General features: G+C 35.9%; 1 protein-coding gene across 4 annotated transcripts in view; it reads right to left on the bottom strand.

Annotated features, from left to right (window-relative positions):
• ZZZ3 (zinc finger ZZ-type containing 3) overlaps positions 1-24881 on the bottom strand; it is a 55370-nt gene that overhangs the window by 23833 nt on the left and 6656 nt on the right. For all 4 annotated transcript variants that reach the window (XM_064147812.1, XM_064147808.1, XM_064147810.1 and 1 more), the window contains exons 2-3: positions 5798-5932; positions 2002-3560 (exon numbers count right to left, since the gene is read on the bottom strand). In XM_064147812.1, coding sequence (XP_064003882.1) covers positions 2002-3509 — 1508 coding nt within the window. In that variant the 5' untranslated portion in view covers positions 3510-3560; positions 5798-5932. The remainder of the gene's footprint in view (positions 1-2001; positions 3561-5797; positions 5933-24881) is intronic.

Consider the following 24881-nt stretch of genomic DNA (forward strand, 5'->3'; position numbering starts at 1 on the left):
CTTGTCCCACCAGACACACTTTCATTGAGAAAGACAAGCAGAATTCAACTGTACTCTTCACATTCTCTGGACAATCTATCAGCACACACATTCACGCAGACCACAAAGTCAGCCAGCCGGGAAGCAGCTCTACACTGGAAAGCTCAAGCTCTCTCTCTTTCAGACCAGTATGTTGCAACAGAGAACTCTTGGAGGTGAAAGCGCAGGCAGAAACAGAAAAGCAAGTATCAGGTAAATCAGGAAAGAAAATAATTCAAGGAGCAAAGGACACAAACCGAAAAGAAATCCAGCTTTGCTCTCTACCAGATGCATTGTTTAAATGAGGATTGCATTGTGTTTGATGGTGCTGTTCTCACTAGGATTGTGCTGTAGGTGACAGCAAGGTAACTAGGTTCAGAGAAAGAAAAAAAGAGTTTGACAAATGCACTTGACGTGGGCTCCTAGAGTAACTCTGTTACTAGAGAGAGAAAAACAGATGCAGCACACGCTCAAGGCATTATCTCTTGCAAATTAAGAACTCTATTATTTAGTGTTTATTGAATAATTTATGTAATGGTAGAACAGGATATTATTACAAAAATACGCTTAACTACTTCTTAATCTTTATCCCCGCTATAATTCTGTGCCACTTATAAAACTTTTCCATTTGTAAGTACTTATAGCTAGAAAATAAAACATGTTAAAATAATAATGCTGCCAGGGAAAAAAAGTCCAAATACAACAAGTGTTTCATAATAAATGTAGTCGGGTAACTGTTCAATTAGCACGGTCTCATAAAACAACTATCTGCCATACTGAACTGCAGTTGATCAGAAATTGATATTAGAAGTTTCAAATTGAGATGCTATTTTGCAGATGAACTTGCTGCAGCATTGAACTTGTACATGAAAGTCTTCCTTAAAACTGATACATTTTTTGTTCTATACTAAGAACACAAACCAATTTACCAGTCAGTAGAAATTACTCTCGGAAAGAGTACCAATTTTTTGTTTGCTTGTTCCACATTAATTGGTAATTTAAGAAAATTGTCACTGAACTCACGAAAGTTCAAGCGCTCTTGGGCTGAATAAAGGATGAATTAAAACACATTGTAATCTGTGTAATCTCTACCTGTATGACATACATGCTTTTAAAAAAGTTAACTTCTTTTATTCCTCAACAGTATGCTTCATCCATTGTCTATGTTTATGATATATTCTATGAAATACTCAGGAGTATGCTTACAAAGTAGTTGTCATCTCATGACATTCTTGAACCCAGTAAGGATTAAAACTGCTACTATAAAAAATAACTGATTTATACTTTGCATCAATTCCCTTAATTCCTTTAAAAACAACATAAACAACAATCTCCTCAAACTAAAAACTGCATGTCTCATAGTAAAATGAGAAAAACGAGTCCTTAAAATTAATATAGGAGGGTGATTTATTCTATAGTAGTAGCTACTCATAGCTAAACAACATCACTACAAAGCAATAATAGATTATCTGACATATCTGTGCATTAAAGCTATATTGTGAGATAAATTTGACTTTAAGCCTGAGACATATATCTGAATACATCAATTACAAAACTGATGTAATGTTTTTATTCTTACCCAATATATACAGATAGACATGAAGATTTTATCTTTAAGTATACTAATAAAAAGTAGTTTAATTTTTAATGCTAATTATCATCCAGCTAAGAAAAAAAACATAGTGCAGGTAAAATTAGAATTCATGGCAGCAAAAAAGACTGTTACAGGATTATTATGTTAGAGTTACACTTTAGGAAGAGTCTGTTTAGACCAGTTCTGAAACAACTACTATGTCAAAGTGCACCAGACCCTGCTCTGACAGGTCAAGTGAACTTTATAGAGAACTATTTCAATCTGATTCATTAGGCAAAAGTATTTGTGACAGATAATTATTTTTGTGAAAGTAGTTTCAGTAGGTATTAATTTATGTATTTTTGGTAAGAAACAAAGGCAGAATTCATGGTTACCATAGTTACACATACTCTTTGTTGTGTTTCAATGCCACATGATCTGATTCAAAGTAATACACATCAGGCTCTTCCTCATCATCCTCTGCAGTGTGGATGTTGGCACTCTCTTTGGCAGATGGTACATATCCAGCAACAAGCCTAGCCTCAGAAAGTGGCTTTTTTAGTCCATCACTCCCATGATCTCCTGTATTACAGTTTCTCTCTTTTTCATTTTGTTTAATTTCTTCAGACTTTTTTGGAGATCCATTGATATTATTAATACCTACAGGTACATTCTTTTCAGTGGGACTAAGATTATTTTCCTCAACCTGTCCGTTTTCTCTACAAGGAGAGTTATTTTTGGTAGGGCTACTTCTGGCAGGGGCAGCCCTTCGTGGTGAAGTTCTCAAAGTATATCTGTGTTCTTGAAGTTCCGACATAGATGTCATTTGAGCTGAAACACAGTCAAGCACTGAAGAATGTGGTTCAGGTTCACCTGAGATTGATGTACTGTCATGAGTATTCGGGTTGCTATTGGTGTTTTCAGCACACTGCTCCTTAGAGGCACTACTATCTCCTACAACATCTACCTCCTCCTCCGAATCCCTTAACAAAGATGACTGGATCTCAGAAAAGGACCCCGTAGCTGGCTCATGTGCCTGATTAGCATGCTCCTCAGGCAAGCAGTCATTTATTATTTTGTGGTCCTCTAACTTTACCTGTTCTTGAGAGTTTGTGCAAGGCACATAATGGTCTACAACACTGTCCTCCTTACTGCCACTAAGCAGCAATGAAGAATGGGCAAACGAGTTTCCATTTTCTGCTACTGTTTTGTCCTTGGGCACACAGGAACCAGCACTGTTTTGCTTAATGTTCCCATCAAGCTGACAGTCATCACAGTTAAGAGAATTGGCATCTCTCTCACCAACTCCATTGACAGTCTGATAGTCTGCGACCTCGTCAACTACTGCAGAATTATTAAATCCTTCTGCACAGACATTCACCTTTTTAACTTCCCTTTTGTCACAATCATCCAATATAAGACATCGACAAGCTCGCTTAGTCCCTGCGGAGACTGCATCATTGTCCGACACCAAGCTTTTATGCTCCAATGGTTCCTTCTCTGTTTTAGTAGGCAAGTCTTCTTCTGAACTGTTGGGTGCCTCTGAACGCAGACAGCGCTTAATTCTTTTCAAAACTGGTGAAACAGATTCTGCTTGTTTTTTTTCACAATTTTCCACAGTTTGTTTATCAACATTATCTTTTTCTGAAGTAGACAGCCCTCTCTTTCTAGGGCTCACCCAAGATTCCCGGGCACTCTGCTGTTTCAAATCAGTAGTTCTTCCAACGTTACTTCCCTTCTGAGTTTGCACAGACTCTGGTCTCTTCTTTGGTGACCTTGATCGTATCTGAGGATGGGGTGAAACTTCCTCTGGATGAGCAATACTACGGTTTCTTAAAGTTCTACCACAAAAGTTTTCATCTAAACCATTTAAACCCACTGTAGATCTTGTAACACGAGTAGATCGAGAAGTAGCCATACTATGGCAAGTCCCTAAAGTAGGTTCATCATGATCCACTCATTGGGAAACCTTTAAAGAAACAAAAAAACATGCAAAAGAGTCAGAAAAAATATTTTAAAACACTTACAGACATAGTAAATCTGAAGAATATATTGTCACAAAAGGACCTAACGTAAAACTGAAAAAGCCTATGCAATGCATTAATACCACTTCTTCCTATGTTAGTTCTTTAAGGCATTTAAATAGTTTTCCATCAAAGCCACAAAGTGGATTACATGGTATTTGCAGCTTTTCTAGTTTTAGTACCTGTGTGTGAATGTTGTTCATTTTATGCCCTATATCAGGCTGGAATGTTTCAGTTAGGCTCCAGTTACTCAAATACACTATTTTCACGTATTGTACATGCAGCATAATGGATTGGTATTGCAATTTAAGTCTATCTGGTCAAATGAAAGGAATCAAATCAAATTCTTGATATCCCAGTTTCCAGTTACAAGATTTCTCATACTAAGGTGGCAACGATTAAAATCATATTTGATTGCACACTAGTTGTTTACAACAAAACCACACTGCTCACAAATAACAGTACTGCAATTCTAATTTAACAAGATATTTAAAAAAAAAAATCACACCAGTAAAAAATAGTTACAGTTAGTTGGTGAGATGAATCATCACCTAAATTGCATTTAAGTAAATTCAGACTCATAGCTAAGTTTAAAACATGCCCTTTGGAAGTTTTTTATTTCAGATCTCAAAATGAAATGCAGGAGTACTCAATTTGCTCAACTTCATTGGAGACATAGAAATCAGTTCAACTTTATCTTTCTCTTAACTTCACCTTTAAAAATGCATTTTCTTGAGCTGCATGCCACCACAAACATGTTGTGATACACATGATAATGAGCAGATTCATATTTGTATATAATGGCATAATCTAGCCAAATTCCAGATTACACAAACGTATTCAACTAACAAAGGAAGATGTAAATTTTTAAGTATGGAATCAAATCTTTTGCATATATCTAGAAAGGTTAAAAATGACAAATGGAAGAAAACTATATCAATAGGCATTTTTCATACTGAGGGAAAAAAAAAAGGAGCAAAGATTCTTACAAATCTACTACTTAGGTGTCAGATGGTCCTAGAGCAGAAAAGAGAATGAAACAAGACCAGTACACCTCCTAATTGTCAAACAAAATTCTATCTCTTAACAGTAATTATCATGTTGTCTGTTTAGCTATTGATAAAGCAAGCAGCATTTATTAATGAAAGTAACATATCCTAAATGCATTTCTTAGTATAGTTCTAGATATAACTAAGAGCACAGCATTTTGAGTGACAAACAAATAAAAAAATTACAAAATGGAAGTTTCAAATGTTCTCAAAACTGTGTTGCGTTTATGTTGCCACAATCCTGCACCCTGTGATAGCAAAAGGGGCAATGGATATAAACTACAGCACAGGAAGCTCCACTTCAACATGAGGAGGAACTTCTGTACTGTAAGGGTCACGGAGCACTGGAATATGCTCCCCAGAGAGGCTGTGGAGTCTCTGGAGACTTTCACGACCCATCTGGATGTGTTCCTGTGTGACCTGCACTAGTTTATGGTCCTGCTCTGGGCAGGGGGGTTGGACTAGAGGATCTATGGAGGTCCCTTCAACCTCTAACATTCTGTGATCTTCCTGCTTGTTAGCTACTCCCACTCGCCTTACAGGAATGCCTGGAAAGATACATGGAGACAGAGGTAAAGAACTTGTACCTTACTAACTTCCATTCTGTTCATTTGAAAGTCCTGACAAAGCATGAGATGTCCAAAGAACTTTCTCTTAGGAGCAAACAGAAAATGGGCAAAACATCAGTAGCTGCACTGAAAAGAGAAAAAAGCCCACCTCAAGGTGCACTGTCTATAATGACTGTTTATACCAATTTTCCACATGGATAAGCTGGGCTGTGTATTATCCCCTTTTACACGCAAGCTCAGTAACTTCTGAAGAGTGCTCCATTTTGAGGTCGAACTCACACATGAAAAGAAGGGTCCTTTAGATATTCCATTTCATCTAGGTTGCTCTAAGTAAGGCTATCACACATTAAGAATGAGTAACTGACATTGCAAGTGGATACCAGTAAAACAAAACAAACTCCAGTGCGCACTTTGGTGAACAACCACTGCTGAACTCAACAGACATTAGAAATAATATGGAAGACAGACATCTTTACTGATTTGCTGGTATACTGCATTCTAAAGAAACACCTTACACAATTAAAAAAGTTATTATTTACTTAGCACAAAATGTAAAAAACTTACCATTGTAAAACCAGAAGAAATACAAACTTCAGACATTTCATACAGCAGACTGCTAATGTGCCACTCAATCTCAATCGCCACTGCAGATATTCATGATGTAATCCAAATGCCTTTTTACTAGTAAGACTTTGAAAACTGTTGAGAAAGAGATAAAAGCATCAATTTAAATTACTTCACTAAAAATAAGAAGAATGTAACATGACTTAGAGAGTAAGCTTCTTTTAAGAGGCAATTATCCATTTTACAAGTGTCCTACATAAACAGTATGCTGTAAAGTAATTAAGAAAGTGCAATGTTAATTTAGATTTCAAATGTGAAGTATCTTTCTTGGTTAAGTGATTCACTGTATTACATTAACAATGTGCAAGCAAATGAATTCACAACAGTCTTGTGTTAGGGTTTTCTACCCAAGAAACTATTTGAAGAGACACAAGAAAACAAGCAGTGAAAGATATTACTACAACTACTGAATTCTGAAATGCTCTGTCAAATACTTTTTATAATTTGATACAGAGTAAAACAAATTATTTCTGCCATTTAATTTTAATCAGCTGTGAAGAACTCAAAACTCACTGTCTCCAAGCCCCTAATAACCTTCATCTATGAAACAGGAGTGAAATCTCTCCAGTGTTCACAATAAAACTATTTTTCACCCAAGAAACACTATGTATACCACCTTGTTTATAATGTAAGTGAACCAATGCTGATATGGAAAGACAAAAATACATCTATGGATCCCAAAGCCACACAATAGTTTGAGCTAACCCCAGAATTTCTGCATCACTGCCAACACCCAAAAGCTGTTACTTGAAAAAAACATACCAGGAATCACATTTAAGATCATCTAATACTGTGGGGGCACAATAAATCACTATAGTAGTGATTACTGGATCCTTCTTTATATTCAGTTGATGTCATAATGCAAAACACAAGCTGACAGGTTTCCCCCTTTTTTTTTCTTTATATATGGTTACTACATTTGGATAAGCCCTTGGAAATGGTCTTCATTTTCAACGTACTTACGGTTTGATACCGGTAAGGGCAGAAAATGAATTCCTCATTAAGTTCATAATTAAAAATATAAACTGAGTCAGATAAGAAGAGATTAATTATGTCTTGTTACAGTAAAATTCAATAATGAAAGACACTTCTACAATGATGTTATATGAAGTATCATAAATTCTATTATAGGATAACTAAATCAAATTAGATTTCAATTATTCAGTGGAATTTCTTAATTCAACAAACAGCAGAGAATTGCCATAATAAAAGAAGGCAAGGAAAACCATTTGAAAATGCCAGAGACTGGATCCAAACACAGAGAGAGTTGAACTCTACGAAGAGCTCCAACATCAAGTGATCAGCCTGTGACCCCTATCCTTGCACTTCCCATAGATCTATTTAACTGACACAAAAGACACATTGTTAGATAGCAACACTGACGAATTTTTTCGCAGAACCAAACATACTCAGACAAAAGTCCCATAGCTAATTAACTCAGACAGAACACAAAACAGTGGAAAAAAGCCTGAAACACAATATAACAGTGAAGCAGGCAGGAGGCTAATCTCAACATTTTTAATTACCTCATCACTCATAAGTAAAGAACATTTACATAAGTGGTTTCAGGAACATAGATTTACACATATGATCACACAATGCATTGGTTTTGCACGGACCCAGGAAGGTTGTTTTGTCCAACCTCCCTGAAGTGAGCAGAGACATCTTTAATTTTATCAGCTTAAATAACAACCAAAATGGTAATGCCAGTCTCTCTTCAGTTTTGTATATTTTATTTCATAATTTTCTTTCCCCCAGAACAAATCTATTTTACACACAGCATGAAAGATGGAAACCCTGCTGTGCCTAGTCACTTTTGGGAAGAGGCAGAGTAATTTAGAAACAGCAAAAAGAACATGTAAACATCACAAGAAGAGAAACCAAGGTGGGGAAAAAAAAAGTTTTACCTAGTCAGTATTTTTTTTTCTCTGGAGAGTGCTGTGTTAAAAAACGGAAACCTTTAATAAGGATACACTAAAATGACTGCACCTTGATTACTGCTTAAAAACTAGAAAATAACACTGACAAAAGCTTACTAAGTGAATAATTAAATTTCTCCAAGAAGTTTCTCTGGAAACTATTACTTCTTTACACTTAAATTAGAATGACTCTTTTTCACCTAGAACAGCCATATCTTCCATACCAGAGAAAGTCAATGGAAAGGGAATTTAATGTTTTGGACACCATTCATTTCAGAAGATATTGATGAATTGGAACAAGAGTAAGTGAAACTAAATACACTTTTTGGTGTAAGCCATTCTTCAGGGAACCACATAAACATTTAAGAAGGAGAATACAGCAATAAAGACTTGAAGTCTAAAGCTAAAAAAATGTGGTCTGGTTGAGAATCCCACTAAAAAGTAAAAGTAGAATATAATGCAGAGTTTTAAGGAAAAACAGTCTGAATTTGTTGTGGAGAAGTACCTACACAACAAGTCAGCAAGAGTGTTGAAGCTGAAACCTTGTAGAAAAGGGACATATGCTAATCAGTATGGAACTTTTTCAGTGTTGGAATGAAGTTTGATTGATTACAGATATTGTCTATAAATCTTACATACAATCCAGAACTGATGACAGAACAGGATGGAGCTTTAGAATAACCACTGTAGCATTTGAGAACCCCTAAAATGGTACTTAGTGACAAGTAACATTAGTGACATTAGTTACTTAGTGACAAAGTAGTGAATGTTGAACTTTGTGTGTGAAAACTTGTAGCAGTAGAGGAAACAAATTTACAGAGACCGTAAACCAACAGCTAAAGGTAACTCCATCCTAAACATGCGGAATAACCCATTTCATCAATGGGTTAAGTCGCTACTGGTTATCTGATTGCTTAAAGGAACCCCAAGAATCAAGAACCACATACATAGTTCAAAGTATGTTTAATATGATTGTATGTTAGAAAAGGAATAGCAAAAAGAAAAGGTCTACTAGGTGCATTAGCACAAAGGACCTGAAAGCAAAGCAATAGAACCCCTCCTACACACAACATTAAACATAAAGTATTAGGTTGGGGAAGAACAGAAAAGTTTTCAGTAGTTCTCTAATGTCACTATTTTATAAAAATGGGCAGTAGCTACAGCATTCCACAATTCAACTCTCAAAAATAGCTTGTTCATCTTGAGTATAATCATCATCTTATTGAAGAAAAATAATCTGTTCTCTTCCTGTTATTCTGAGTTCCATATAACAATCAGTTTCCATTCACGTTCAGTGACAACACTGCATGTTCATAAAGGATAAAACTGTTCTTAGTGTTCAGATACTGCAACTGTGGATACCTGACAGCAGTAGCATTCTAATCCCTACTGCAGTAAATCTCAAAATTGCTTCAGATACAGTATCTGTTATTTATGTAGTTAGCATTTACAAGACTGTATGTGACACAGATACATTTACTCTCTCCTGCTTCATTTTCATTCTGCTATGGATTTGCGGGACCTGGAAATTTGTGGGAAGCTAGAGATGGGTAGGTTCAGGCTGGATGTGAGGAGGAAGTTCTTCACCATGAGAGTGGTGAAAGCCTGGAATGGGTTGCCCAGGGAGTTGGCTGAGGTCCCATCCTTGGAGGTGTTTTAAGCCAGGCTGGATGGGACTCTGGCCAGCTTGATCTAGGGCAGGGGGGTTGGAACTAGATGATCCTTGTGGTTCCTTCCAACCCTGACTGATTCTATGACCTTGCCTGCCTCTGGCTGAAGAGAACACTGCAGAATGTTACACTTGAGTCATAAGACTCTTTTATCATATTTAATTCTGTTACCAGAACTTGAGAGTCCTCCATGTGCATTCCTTTTTAAAAAAACACTGTATTCTATTATTTTAAAAATTTGTGTCACATTTGACACAAGCTTTTTCAAGCTGTACCACTTCAGAAGAAACACCAGTTTCACACACATCTTTCTAATATCAAACAGAAGAGCATTTTCTGGGAAAGCAAACAAATCAAAACAAATCTGTATCAATGTGATTTGAGTATCAGACTGTGCATAATTTAGCTAGCTTGAGACAATGTACAGTCAATTATTCTGTATTGCATCCCAAACTACTTAATTTTGAAAACTTGTTTTCATTTACCTTATGATCTTCTAAGACTGCTATTACAATGCACTTAATATAACTCTATCAAAACAACTACAATTTTTACGTAAGAATACTGTGACATTTGCTGTATTTCTGAACTTATAATTGCTGTCTGCTTCTTTCAGGATCTCTCAGAAATGACTCTGAGCTACTAGCCATTATTTACAATTCAGGAAACAGCAGTTCACTAGGAATTTGCTACTGGTCTATATTAGTGCAAACAGGAAATCAATAAATGAAACTGCTTTTCTCAAGTCTCTTTGTAAATTCCACTTCTCCCAAGACTCTCTCAGAGCTGACAAAACCTGAGTTTGATGTGACCCTCTGTATGTAACTCAGTGTTCTACACTGAAGTGGCTCAACAAAGAAAACATTTATCATAAATCTCCTGTTTGTCATTACCTTCTATTATGAGCATGTAACAAAACATTTAACCTATTACTGAATCCATACACAAAGCATGTATCTATACAATCTTTAATAATTAACAGGATCCTGTACATGCTTCATGCTAGGGCCCCTTAGAGGAGGTGGGCATGAAAGATTGTATCTTCTGGATTTTTTTGCATTTTCCACAGAGAATTATATCAAAGGCATCTTGAATAATCTTTTGTGTTCTAATTGCCTAGAGACATCCTGATCATGACATTATCTTTTTTCTTATCAGCTATACACTCCACACTACATCACTTCAGTGACACTGAAAAATAACACTAGAATCTATACATTTTAAGCATGAATAGGTACTGCTTAAGTGTACCTCTCAAATGAAAAGAATATAGATTACTAAAGTAAATCAAACTGATGTATCTCTGTCGTATAAAATAGTGATTCTTAAATTCTTTGCAGAGCAGCAGTATGTTATCTCTAACAGTATTTTTTTTTAATGGAGAATTCACTGTATGAAATTAAGATTGCAGAAAATAATTACGCAAGCAGAATCTAATCCCTTATAGAAGTATTTGCACAAAACAAACTAAAGAACTGCATCTCTGAACATAAAAGAACCTGCACGGAGATCACATTATCAGGACGTTGCTTTATCTCCACATAAGACACTTCCTACCAAAGTGGTATTACTAAATTAGAAATGAATTCCATGTAACAAATTACATTCAGCAGTCTATCACATCTAGAGTATGCCAGCATCTCTTCCCACACATATTGAGCTTAGCATAACTACATTAGCAAGAAATTCAATTTTCTGGGGAAGGCACTATATTTTTCTGATTTTACATCACATCAAAATAAGGACCATTTTCAAATGACAGAAATATTGCCCATCAAAACACATTACAAAGATTTTACTTGAAATAATAAATAACAATAAGCAGTTTAAAGCAATAAATTTTAAATGCAATACAAGTATAAAGATTCCATGGTCTGGGATTACTGAGATTTTAGCCTTCTCTGACACATAGGTCAGATATAGACAATATACAGTTTGTCACAATGGGGCTATTACATTTATCTTTTACATGAGGAAAACATGATTAAATAAAGAAAAAAAAATAAGAGTAATAGGAAAAAACTTTAACAGGCTATAAAAGCTAGCAAAATAGCAAGGGACATGCTTTACCAAAATCTAAAACTGGCAAAGAACCCGAATGAATATTCCAATATATTAATTTTCTTCCTTAAAATAGATGGATTCACCATGCCAGAATAATCTGTTTTTACATATGAGGGGGAAAAAATCTTTTAGAAAGAATCAGCTCATTGTAAAGAGTTGCTTAGGTTTGGGTGGGGTTCTTTTTTGTTTGTCTGTTTTGGGTTTTTTGGGGGGTGAGAAAGGGATGGAGGGGGAGGAAAAAGCGATGGATGAGTGAGTACGATGAATTTGGTACTTTAATAATAGGATATCTGAAAACAAACTAAAGCTTAACCTCCTCCTCTCCAACTGTGTCTTACATTGACTCTTCTTTCTCTAAAATCACAAAACAAAGGTCAAATCAGCAAGTTACACGTCAATGATTAGTAATGCACACCTAGTTCCTCTGTATACCTTCCAATCAGCAACAGGTTATCAAAAGAGCTGACAACATTGATATTCACGCTCTGCTGGGCCACCAACATAAGGAAATTTACTGGGAGGATGAGTATGACAGAGGCATAGCTCCTTGTCCAGCCAAAACTTCCAAGATGAGGTTGCAAAGTTACATCATATAAAACTAAATATTAATTACACAAATGTAATAGTAAACAGAAGTGTAGAAAAATAACAACTCTCTGAATTTCTTCTCCTGACAGGCAAACACCAAACTGCTTTCAGATTCTTATATCTTGGTCAAACTTGAGTTTGCACTGAGATCACACATGGAAACACCTGCCTCAGATTTATTCCCATCCTGCTGCCTCTCCCCTCAATTCTCAGTCAAAATAATTAGTAATTTCTGGGTGCAAATATGGATTTTTTTTTAAACCTCTTACTGCTTAAGACACCTCTGACTTTCTTCAAGAAGTTTTTCTACCTACATGTTTCAAAATAGAAAACTGGAATTTGGCATAGGTAAACATTTTCCTAAGAATGAAATTCCCAGTGGAGCTATGATGAGGGCAGGCTAAGTAAAATGCTAAGCATGAATGGATAGGTTAGAAGAGCAGCTACATTAGTAAAATGAGAGAATGCCAACTGGAAAGAGGGACAGACTGGAAATCCTGAACAACTGCCAGTAGATGTAAAGATCACTTGGCCAGAACCAAAAGTGAAGACATGAACTTTGTAAAGTGGTACCACAGCGCTAGAAACAATGAACTACATTCCACACTTCCAACACATCACCTAGTGCTGCTTCATCTTATTAGAAAAAAGAAAAAAAAAAGGACCAATTACTGTGATATCATTTACTATAAATTGCAATTAACATGAATAAAGGCAGTAGCCTTAACTAAACACCTTTACTGAACTTACATCAATCAATGATGTATCAGTTGTGTCATACATTTAATTTACCAAGAAATCTTAATTCAGACTATAAAATTTCCATGCCTCAATTAAAAAAGATAATGCTTAATGTAATTTATTCATCATTACTCTGTATCTTTCTCATCCTACCCACCTACTCTTCTATATCATCCTAGGTGAAAGTCTCACTCTAAATCGTAATGTCTTTTTTATGTGAAACCATCCAGCTGTTAAATAGCTTCACTGTTACCTTAAGAATATCTCCTGTGTAGGATTATCAAAACATGTGGCTAACATCTTTGAGATACACTAAATGATATAGGTTTTTAAAATTAATTACACTAACTTGATTACAGTAATAATTAGCAGAATAGCCTCCAACATTATTTAATCTCTTAACCACAGCTAAAATATGGTTTTATACCAATAAATAGGGAAAATATAATTCATTCTCTAATGAAGTTATTACTGCAATATGCAAAAAAATAACAAACACAAAAAGAACTTTTTTTCCACCCTACAGGTAGGCTCCAACATCCAGTAATAAATGATCCTACTAACAGCTTACAGGTGAAAAGAAAGCTGATAAAGAAAAGCAATGCTCCTTTATAAAAACCCCAAATGTAAACCAGTCTGCTCATTTTTGTAGACTTCTACATTGGAAATACCTACTCAGATTTACTTTTGGAACAGTGACTGCCAACATGCTACCCTATAAAGCACCCTGTAATGTGTATATTGTGTCAAATATTCTATAGAATATGCTTTTAGCCCAGATTATTTTCAGTCAAGGGATGCATCTGGATTACACTGATTAATATATTTTTATATGCAAACTTACAGTATCGGATACGTAAACCTCTAAAGGCAATCATAACAAGAAGCAGCGGCATGTAGGATAGAGCAGTACCACATGTACACAACGAGACATTCTAAACATGATTAGAAGATGCTCAGAAGTGCTACTGTGTGGGTGCTAAGTGAGAACCAAACCAGAGTTTGCATTATGGGAGCATGAGGCATGCAACAGTTTCTGTAAAATATTTTGAGTGTTGTATCAGAATTAAAATGGCTTTGTTCTCAGGTTTCCATCAAAATTTAAAATACCCACTTTGGCCCCAAAGGAAAGGAAAAAAAAGCACACAAGTGAGAAGGAAAAATGTTTTTCCAGTTATATCAATTAATAAAAAACTGTTTAATCACTTTCCATTTGATCTTTTTTTCACTTGGTCTAGGAGATAAGTATGTTTTTTCTATAAGTAGACTGGCAAAACTGCTAACCTGTGAACTGCCTCTCTGTAGTCTTCAATGGAATCCAGTTCTGCCAGACATCTCATTTGACTTCCAACATTTTAAAAAACTTCCTTCCTCTGACCATCATAAAAAATCAGGGATAATGCGGCAACTTATTAGTAAATCATGCATAGCAGGTAACTGCTGGGGTCAAATTGCAATTCTCCTCAAAAGAGGCAACTCCAACATTCATGAAAGCTACACATTTTGTACACTTCCAAGATCTTCACTCCCAGCTTATTTTAGGGAGGCTGCTAAGTTTGCCAAGGGGTTCAAATGTTACTTAGTAATGACAGTAAACAGAAGGAGACCTTCTTGTCTAAGCTGAAGGGGTTGATCTAAATTATGGTTCTGAATGCTTAAAACATGTCTAAAAACACTAGAGACTGGGAGGGAATCCAGAACCATCCTATCACCTATGAACAAAAGGAACCAAACTTGTCACATAGCTGTGGCCCTGCTGCATCTTCTAATGTGATGCACATTCATGATCCCAGAATTACAGGCATCCCTTGCCATACAAGCGAATACTGCAGGAAGCACCATTCATCTTGTAACCAAACAGATGCGTTCTCACACTCTAGAGGCTCTGGACTACCTTATAAAACAAACTATGCTTTAGACTGGAATTTAAATACTGCTACACAGTAGCCTGCTACCACAGAATCATAAAATCAATTAGGCTGGGAAAGGCCCTTAAGATCTAGTTTAACTGTACATGAGTTGGCCTTTTTGAATGGCAGCTAAGAGTCATAGTTCTTTCAAATGCTCATGCGGCTGTGCTCTATGACTGACTTTGATATATTAATAAAATTGCATAGCACAACTGACTTTGTAACATGGAGCAAAGTCTCTGGTGCACAGCTGTTGCAGACCGCGTTGCCTGCTATCACTGCTTGCTGGCGGGACCACGGTAAACAAGCCCAAAGACCAATATGGCCACGACTCGCCACGAGGGTCTCCAGAACGATTCACTATGAATTATGCTGAAGCTGTTTATTGATCATGACAGCCCATATTTATACACTCAGCCAGTAGAGCACATGCCTACACATTAGCATAATCAGTTAGGGACGACCCACCACATCTGCATAAGTACACACCTTGTTATTCTCATTAGCGAAGGTCCATTATCTACCCCTTCTGAGATAAGGTGGCCAGCTGCATGTGAGAACCAAGGTCTGTTATTACAAGCATCTGCCTGTTGTCTCTTCTCTTCACTCCGTTACCACAGCTCTCCTGCACCTGCACCCCACAACTGTTCTGCATTCTGCATTCCCACACACAGCCAGCAGAGGAATGTGTATTCTCTGCAGAGACAGTTTGAGATGCTACAGCTATTGAAATGTTTTTCTGCTATACCTCTATTCTAGAATCTCAACATCACTGCAGTTCTCAAAATAGTGATTTGTAGTGGAAAAGCCCATCCCTAATTTTGGTTCCAGCATTCCATACAGGATATTGTTTATTTTTGTTCTCTCTTTCTGCTGTTTGGCCTAACACACAGAACGACTACTATCTACACGTAGACATACATGATAGTTTTTTGCCACTGCAGATAGTCTTTCAAAGCAGTTTTGAGTATGTCCCTGCTCTGTGTGCTGGACGTCAGCATCATCCACACCAAGAATGAGCTTGTGTTCCCTAGGAGTACTTGAAAGCAGACAAATTTTCTCCCAGAGACTGGGCATTCTGACAGAACCACTGGTAGCAACACTTACAGTGTCTTACGTAATTTATTCTTACATTCTTTCCAAACCCTGCTTTGCAACTGACACTGAGCTTGTTAGACAGAAAGGTTTCACACTCCTCTAGTTCAATGTTCTCATTTTTTGTTCAGCCTGTATTTAAATGTTCTGAATAAGATGACCTTCATGTATATTTCAGTCTACTTGGATTCCTGAAGTTTCAACTGGTTTGGAGGTGTTTTAAGTGCCTTAGCAACTGCATTTTTAAAAAGCTCTTGAAACAACATTCACCAGCCACTGTATGCCTGAAAAAGTTTGTTTCCGCTGTCTTGTCTTCAGGCACAGGAGAAAAAAAAAACGACTTTGAACACAAAACTATTACATACCTTTTCCTTTTAATTATTGCATACCTAGTGGTGACAGAAGCCTTGATTTATAGAAAACAAACTTTATGTGATCCCATATCACATTACTTTTTCTAGCTGCTTCTGTCTACATTCAACTCCTCCTAAACAGGACACCCAATCAGAATTTCCTTGGCATAACAGCACAATTGCAGTCTATTCTCTTTTTTTTATTCTTATGTACATAATTAATATAGAATTAGGCTTGCATATATATAATTCTGGTTTGGTTGATGGCTGCTTTGCTTTCTTCTCTTGCTCTGCTCAGAAGGTCTTTGTAGGTCAGCATACTTACTGATAATCAATATGTTGCATTTAATTTCCTGAGTTTTCTGTGTTCTGCCTTGCCTACTCTTACAGTGCTAACTAGAAAGTTGTATTTGGCCTGCACAAACATTTAAAACCTTCATCTTTTAGTTACTGCTTATTTCCTTAATGTTAGCAAATGTTTTTGTCTGTTTGAATGCTTTGGCATAAAATGCCATATTCTAGGTTAAAAAAAAAACAGAACAGTAGCTTCTCTTCTGCAACTACTACAGGTCTTTGTCTTTCTTGTGATCACTAACAAATAATCTTCAGGCTTGCTCCACTTATATTTTTCATCTAGATGCCCACTTGCTCATCATTTGTGCAGATTCTATAGCCCTTGGCACAGTAAAAACTCAGACCAGTCTGGTTCAGACTTCTGTAATATTTTAAAGTCACTAATTACCTTGAAAGATCCAGTCAGAAGAGTAAAACTTTCCAAGTAACACAACTACACATCAGCCATTCATCTCCAGGTGTCTTATTAACTTCTTGACTATATATACTACATACCTTTAAAATTACTATTGTTCTTCAGGGTTGTTTTGCTTGCAGTAGTCAGTTTATTATTTCCTGCAACTATCAGAGACAATTTACTTTCAAAACTATTCTCACTATTCAAGCATAAAAGAATGCCTACAAAGTTAAAAATTCATACCAATTCTATTACTCCTTCCCACTTCCTGAATACTTTATCAAGCACTACCTAAATACATTCCATGCTCCAGACATTGAGACATTGCATGACAATTTAAAGAGCAAGAGGGACTTGCCTATTACCAAATGCACAAACATGTTACCTATGCACATACACACTCAATTTCCACTGTATGCTGACAATCCATTTTCAAAACTCCATCATAAACTTCAAAATAAACCAATTATTTTAAGCTTTGCTAAACACAAATCTCTCTTCTCACAGTCAGATCAGGTCTATTGAGTCAGTACTTTGTCTCCAACAGCATCCATAAACAGATTGTTTGGGAAGAGATACAAATAGTTGAAAACTAGAAATTGTGTCTCAGAGTCCTGTTAAATCACATGGGATTTCTATCTATTTGCTGAACTTTAGCATCTTTCACTTCTATGAATTTCCCCTGTCTTCCCTAGAGATTCCATAAGGATTTTTATTTTTTTAGCATTTGAGCTATCTCAATGATGTGTTTATAAATGAGAATTCTAATTTTTCAATTTTACCAGTAGGCATAATGACCATAACCTGGCAAAGAGTACAGGCTGCAAGGTTGGATACCAAATGCACACTCTTACTGCCTTTTATTTAAATTTTTTTTTTGTGTGTGTTTTACTCAGAGATGCCCTTTCTGCTTTACTTTTTATGACTTTGTCTATAGACATTTTTCCAGGGAGAAAGAAATTCCATGGTATCGCAAATGATGGAAAGCTACTAATTAGCAAAGTATGCCTTTTCAGCTGCAATGTCATACATGTTTCAAATGGATACACTCAGTAACAATAACCTAGGCATATGTTTGCAGTTTTCATCTATTCTAATAGAACACATGAAACTTCAGAAGTTTTAAATAGCAGCTTTCATTTTCTCATTTTAATTTTCTGAAATTGAAGTAATTTCTGACATTTTGACTTTCAACCTTTGTCTCATGATAGGACTTATGACTACAATAATAATTCACTGCTTTAATGCTTTATCAGTTATCATTTCAACAATACAGTGCAAACTATAGCATTTAAAAAATGTGTGTAGCCCTTTATATTTAAAAAAATGTATGGCTATGGTATCTAAAATTCTTAATAATACCTATTTTCAAAAACAGAAATGAGATGCTCATCCTACCATTTCTTACAATTACTCTAGCACAGCAAGTAAAACGACTGAAGAAACATTAAAAGGTTATTCAGGTTCCAAGTTCAGCCACTATAGAATTTCTCAAAGCACAAGAACAGAGGAAGAGAATTACCATCTACCTTCAGCAGAGTTTATCACAGATTCAAGCAACAAGAGGGAGCTGCTAGAAGCTTTGTCAGCATGAATTATACGATTTCTATACCTATCCTAAGCAAACATGAGAAGACAGACAGAGTTCAGACCATTTCCTAAATGGCTAACCAATCACAGCAGTACAAAATCTGCACCTGCAGTTAGTTCTTGCTCTTCACAGACATGGGCTTCACCTCTGAAATGGACACCAGATAGACCACACAATATATCAACTGACAACACATTTTAAAACTTCTAATTTGAAAAAAATGGATAAAGCTTAGACTAAATGGCCAAGTTATTTACTATGGGCTTACCTGAATGTACTATATTAATTTTTCTGATTTTTATCACTGACACATTCAGTTACAGAGTTCTAATTACTCCAAATGTCTATTTCTTACTAGACCAAAATGAATTTGACCAGTAGCTTTTAGATTTTGCCACAGATACAGACTAGATCTTTATAGTATGAATTTTAAAATAATCAATAAAAGCATTTACAAATCTAGAAATCGCCTTTATTCATGTTGACAGTCGTATGCATGTTTGCATTTATAAAGATATCAAGAAGACTCTCTATGCCATTTTAAAATAATCACTTCGTTTGCTGGTGATATTCTAAAAAGCCCTCAGTGACCCCTTTTTAAAGCAGTTATTTTCAAACTATTCCAAGGAATTTAACAGCCCTACGTCAGACCAAGTGCTATGCTTACTCCTTACTACCTCTGAAGAGCTGAAATCAAATATTAAGTAAGGATTAACTTGACAAAGGTTATTTACATGCCATCCATAAAACAGCTTAACTTTTTTTTTTTTCATCAAAAAATGTGTCACTTCTCTTAGATGGTATCTAAGATTTCTGTATAAAAATAAGAAATTATCCATCTATGAGCAACTGCATTACCCACAGCATAATGCTGTATTCATAGAAGAAAAATACAGTAAAAATATAGGTCTTCTGCCATTCCTTGAATATACAAAGCCCTCATAACTCAAATCTCTCCTAGAACAATAAGCAATTAAACACATTCCTTCCACAATAACAGGAGGGGAAAAAAAAATCTTAAGTAAACTCCCTTGTACCTTTAAAAATGAGTTTTGCTATATCTAGAAACAAAGAAATTACTGAAATATAGTAACCATGTATGGCAGGGCACACCTGAGGACATACATCAGCTATACACTCCCAGAACTAACGGATATTTAATTTGGCTTATCTCCTTTGTGTTCCACAGAGAGAAGCTATCTCAAACCTTTGATTACTTTTATTGCCTTGTTCTGTACTAAGTCTAGCAGACAGTGCAGGATAATCGTATTCAAAGTAAGTATGTAATGGATTTTTACCACAGAATACTAATGTTCTATATGTTATGACCTCTTCTAATAATCCTCAACTCCTTTTTTTTTTTTGACAGGTAATGAAAACAGAGTTATGTTTTTAGAGAAATGTCTATCAGAATACTTTCCTGAGCAGTAAGAGCTGATTTAAAGTCAGCATTGTTTTTTGGTTTTTTAATGGTCATTTTATTCTCAAGTATTACTTCACATTACTTTCTGAAAATTAACTTCTGCTTCTTTTTTATCACCCATTCACTCAGTTTTGTGAGATCCTTTTACAACAGTAACTGAAGACAGTAATGAAATCAAGTCATCAGATTTGTATCATCTATAGACAATTTTCAGAGGGTTTTTTACCACAATCACTGAAACGATTTCATTAAAATATCACTACTCTATAAGTATTTGATAGAAATTAACAACTCTGACCATCTTCTAACATTTAAACCAGCTGCTTATGTCGACTGAACATCTTTTTAAATCATGTGCCAAATAAGTTAGGCACTACTTCCTTTTTGAAGTTCTACATGCATATAGTTGGATCACCCTTGCTCAGTTGAGGAAACCAATTTTTGGTTCACTCTCAGTGTTGAAAAAGAGCCACTCTACAATAAATATGTATTTAAACAGTCACCAGTGGAACAGAACTGTAAATCCATCTATGAGTTAAAAATAACTAAAAGTATGTTGTGTTAGTCCAGGAGCCTCTGTTGAAGGTTACATATTTGTTACAATGATGAACACCTTTTTCAGTAATTGAACTTCCTTTCAGCAGTTGGCTTGATTTAGAAAGGTTTCTACTGTTAGCCCAGGCAGGTAACTCTTACAAGGATGTCATAATTTTGAATCTTAATTACTTCAGTGCACTTTTCTCTACATCTACTCCACTTTAGATCCATTTAGATACTTATCCAGAGAGCATTTCCTTAGTTCATTTCATCTAAGGCACCACTTTCCCTATCTAACACAGCAGACAAAGCCACATCCATCTATCATCATACTCCTTATCACACAATTGATTCACACCATAGTGAGACTTGAATCATCCTCTCTAATTTTGCAACAAGAATTCCAAGGTGAGGTTTCATTTTACTGTTGACTTATTTAATCTACCAAAAAGAATCAACCCCACTCCTCAGTAACTCTCAGGTGCATCATTCTGATTTTTCCCATGCATTTTCTTTATTATTCAATCCAATTCCACAAAGAGATTATTTAGAAAACACAAACCCCTACAAAAGAGCCATCATCTTTCTGCTGGTTTAGCTCATTAAACAAGCTAACTGTAATGGTCGAATGAGCACAAGTGCCAGTGGAAAGCAAGGGTCACAAATATGTATTTTTGTGACAGCCGTTGGATAAGGTTAGCTGTAATGTAAGCCTTACTCTCAGTCTCTTCCTCATGCTTTGTAAGCATATGAAGCACAGCTACTTCTTTTAACTTGGAACTCTTACCCTCCTTGATGAGGATACAATTGGTGCACAGGAAATAATCAATAATCCTCGTGTTTACATCTATCTCTATTGCCAAGCTATAATCTGTATTACACACAGAATCTACAGAACGGTAGGAGTTAAAAGTGACCACAGAAGATCAACTCCTTGAAGTTCCTTGCTATAGCAGGATCACCTACAGTCCATTGCCGAGAAACACATTCAGGTGGGTTTTGGATGTCTGCTGAGACAGAGACTCCACAACCTCTATGGGCAGCTCATTCTAGTGGTCTGCCACCCTCAAGACTATTTTTTTTTCTTATGTTTACATGGAATCTCCTGTGTGCCAATTTGCATCCACTGCCCCTTGTTCTGTCACTGGACACCACTGCGAAGAGTCTGGCTCCATCCTACCAACACTCACCCTCCAGATTAATTACAAGCATTGAGACAACCCCCTTCTCCAGGCTAAACAAACCCAGCTCTCAGCCTTTCCTCATAAGGTAGATGCTCTAGTCCCCTAATCATCTTAGTAGCTCTCTGATGGACTCTCTCCAGTAGCTCATTGTCCTATTACACTAGACTTGTGAAATACTTGGTGGAAACATTTTTTTATGTCTGCCTCTGCAAAGCAGGGGTCATAGTAACTTCTGGTTTACTGTTCACTTTAATATGAAACTCCTAAAATGCTATTGAAAATTTCACTGAAATCCAGTTGCCAAAGTCTCCTGACAGAACCTGAGGCATAAAAAAAGGTATCAGAGGAATAAAATACAAATACCTTCTATATTATGATTTGTTACTGATTCAAAACCTTGGAAAATGCAGTTAGTGACTGCTGAAATGAAACAGCTGTCTAGACTTCAACAGAAGTTAACTTCTAAGAAAAGCAAACTTTTGTTTCAAAGTAGTAGCTAGAGTTAACCAAGTAGACAAGCCATAACTACAGCCCACACATTGTAAAGGACACATTTAAGGGAGGAAAAGCACGCAGAAGGTAAATTCTAGCTAATGCCACTTCTACAAATCAGGCCTACTAACAGAACTGATATGATGAGAAGAAATGTCCACATGATTATTCAGTGAAAGTGATTTAACAAAGCTATAGTGACATATGAATCAAAATGGAAAATGGTATCAATAATATTATACATTAAGCCTCTTCTAAAGTCTCTTGTTTCTTAAGGAGAATCTTCTGGTATTTTGGGATGGTTTCTTTGGTAGAATTTCTTGGACCAAGGCATACAGACGTACAACAACCTAAATAGAGTTTATTAAAAAGGCAGTTGATCCAACTGTAACTGGATTTAATTATGAGTTTTACTCTAAAAGCATGACACGGAAGTCTGATCACCAGAGTTACCTCTCAAATGGAAAATCAATGAGGCATGACTCACTGGATAAAATTACGTTAACTGGCCTGTCTTTATTTCCATATCCCTGCAAAAGATGCCTTCTCTACACTCAGAATTTTGATAGGAGAGAAAAAAAAAACAAACAACCCTCCATACAATATAGCATATTTCAACACTTTGGGGCTGTAATTAACCTAGGGTATTTTCAAATCATGAGTGACATAACTCAAATTAACAAATATCAACAAGAAAACAATTACCTATATATTATTGGTGTAGCGGGTTTTTTTTCTTTGTTTGTTTTTTTTTTGGTGGAACAGCCATAACAACAAAAAAAGGCTGTATAGGTCTTAATATCAAGAAATCTGTTGATAATTTGAATAGTCCTGACAGCAAACTGTGCCACATAAAACAACCCTAAAATACAGAAGACTCCTGAGAATTTGGAAAAATTTGGTTTAGTTCATCAAGAAATAAGACCCTAAAAATTTATATGTCAAGAACCACACTGAGATAAGACTTAGAATCTAAAAAGTCTTGAAATAAACTGCAAAGTAGGAAAAGAGATCTGAAAAAGGCAAACTTCATTTTGGGTGGGGTGGGTGGGTTGGTGAGTGGGACGCTTTATTAGGACTAAGCCATTATACAAAGAGTTAAACATTTCTCGTTGGCCTTTTTAGCACTGGCCATAAGATGGAAGCTATGTGAAGAACCTTTTCCATCTGAAGTATCTTAGGAATCCTTTTAACAAAGGATCAGTGGATTTCCAATTATATGATCAGAGAAACTCTAAGCTGACCTCAGTGAAATGATGTAACTACACTTTGTTCTGTTAGAAATCACTTCCTCATAGATAGATTTAAAGCAATGCAAGCATACCTGAAAAGCAATTGCATTACTGCAGTCTCTACAATGGTACTCTGAATAATGATTTTTGCAGTCTTTCTGTATTTTTTCAATACACTGGATACAGCAGAATCTCCAGAAAACTGACACAATAAATACCATGATTCTATCAAAAAAAAAAAAATTTTTTTTAAAAAAATCATAAAATCGTAAGCTTCTGAGACTTTCTATGTTATCTATTTTTCCACACAAAATAAACAAATCTTTAAAAAATACAGAAAAGATGCAGACGGAGGACTCAAAAGAACTCAGAACATCTGATTAGCTTTCTTTTTCCTGAAGTCTAGCTTTTGAGGAAATACCCGAAGAACAGTACTGGCAGCACAGCAAAGCACAGAAATACTGCCACATCTTTTTAGGTAACAATAAAGACACAGTAATTACTAACAAAATCAATCTAAGTGTCTAGACCTAATCAGCAAAACTCATTGCTATGTGTACTCCACCTTTCAGAGACATTTAAAGAGAGATCATAAGTAAATTAAAAGAAGGTAGTGGGTGGAAGAGAAAACTGGTATAAATACATTCTAAGTTTTTAGAATGGTTAATAAAACACAATTTTCATGTTGCCACAAAAATTCTACACACTTGGAAACAGAGAAAAACAAGAAAACAAACCCCAGCACCTGTTGTAATGTTAACAGATTTCCACTCCAAGTCTTTTAGTCAGTCATTGCCTATATGCTCTCCTAGTCCACTCTGCATAAAATGCTTCTCCGAACTTCAGGAAAAGTTGGCCTTTTCCAGACAGTTGTGCCTGACAGTTTCTTCTCAGTTACACCTCTTCAGGTGGAGTTTAGGGAATAGGTGCTTCTATCTCTGCCTAATACTTAAGCCTTTGTGCCCTGCACGAGGTACTATGACCCCTTCATATTGCTCTACAAAAAAAAGTCTCTGTACTGCAGTGACATACGAAAGGAATATCCCTGGAAGACTTAAAATATTTCAGGAAAGGAACGCATTAGTTTTCTGACATCATTCTAACATAGTAAGTGTGTGCATTCTTCCTTTCTTGTTTTTTAGAAATACAATTAACAGCTTTGAGATCAAATTTATTTAACCAAAATGAAGTGCATCAAATCATTAAAAACAACTTCTGCCATGTCCTGCTGCGGTGGCAACTATATGTAAGCAAGCATCATATCAGGAACCAAAACCAGTGCTCTTGTCAGTTGCCAACAGCTGCTCAACGGCTTAGTGACCAGCTTCCCATCAATTACACCAAACAGAAAGACAATACCTTGTGAAGTTAAAGTACACAGGAAGTTTAATCCATGACATTGGTGAGATAAAAAAATGCCCTAAAAGCCTCATTACAGTTAGGCAATAATAGACTGAAAGCGTTATTTTATCTA

Source organism: Pogoniulus pusillus, chromosome 8, assembly GCF_015220805.1.
Source record: "Pogoniulus pusillus isolate bPogPus1 chromosome 8, bPogPus1.pri, whole genome shotgun sequence".
Classification (NCBI taxonomy): Eukaryota; Metazoa; Chordata; class Aves; order Piciformes; family Lybiidae; genus Pogoniulus; species Pogoniulus pusillus.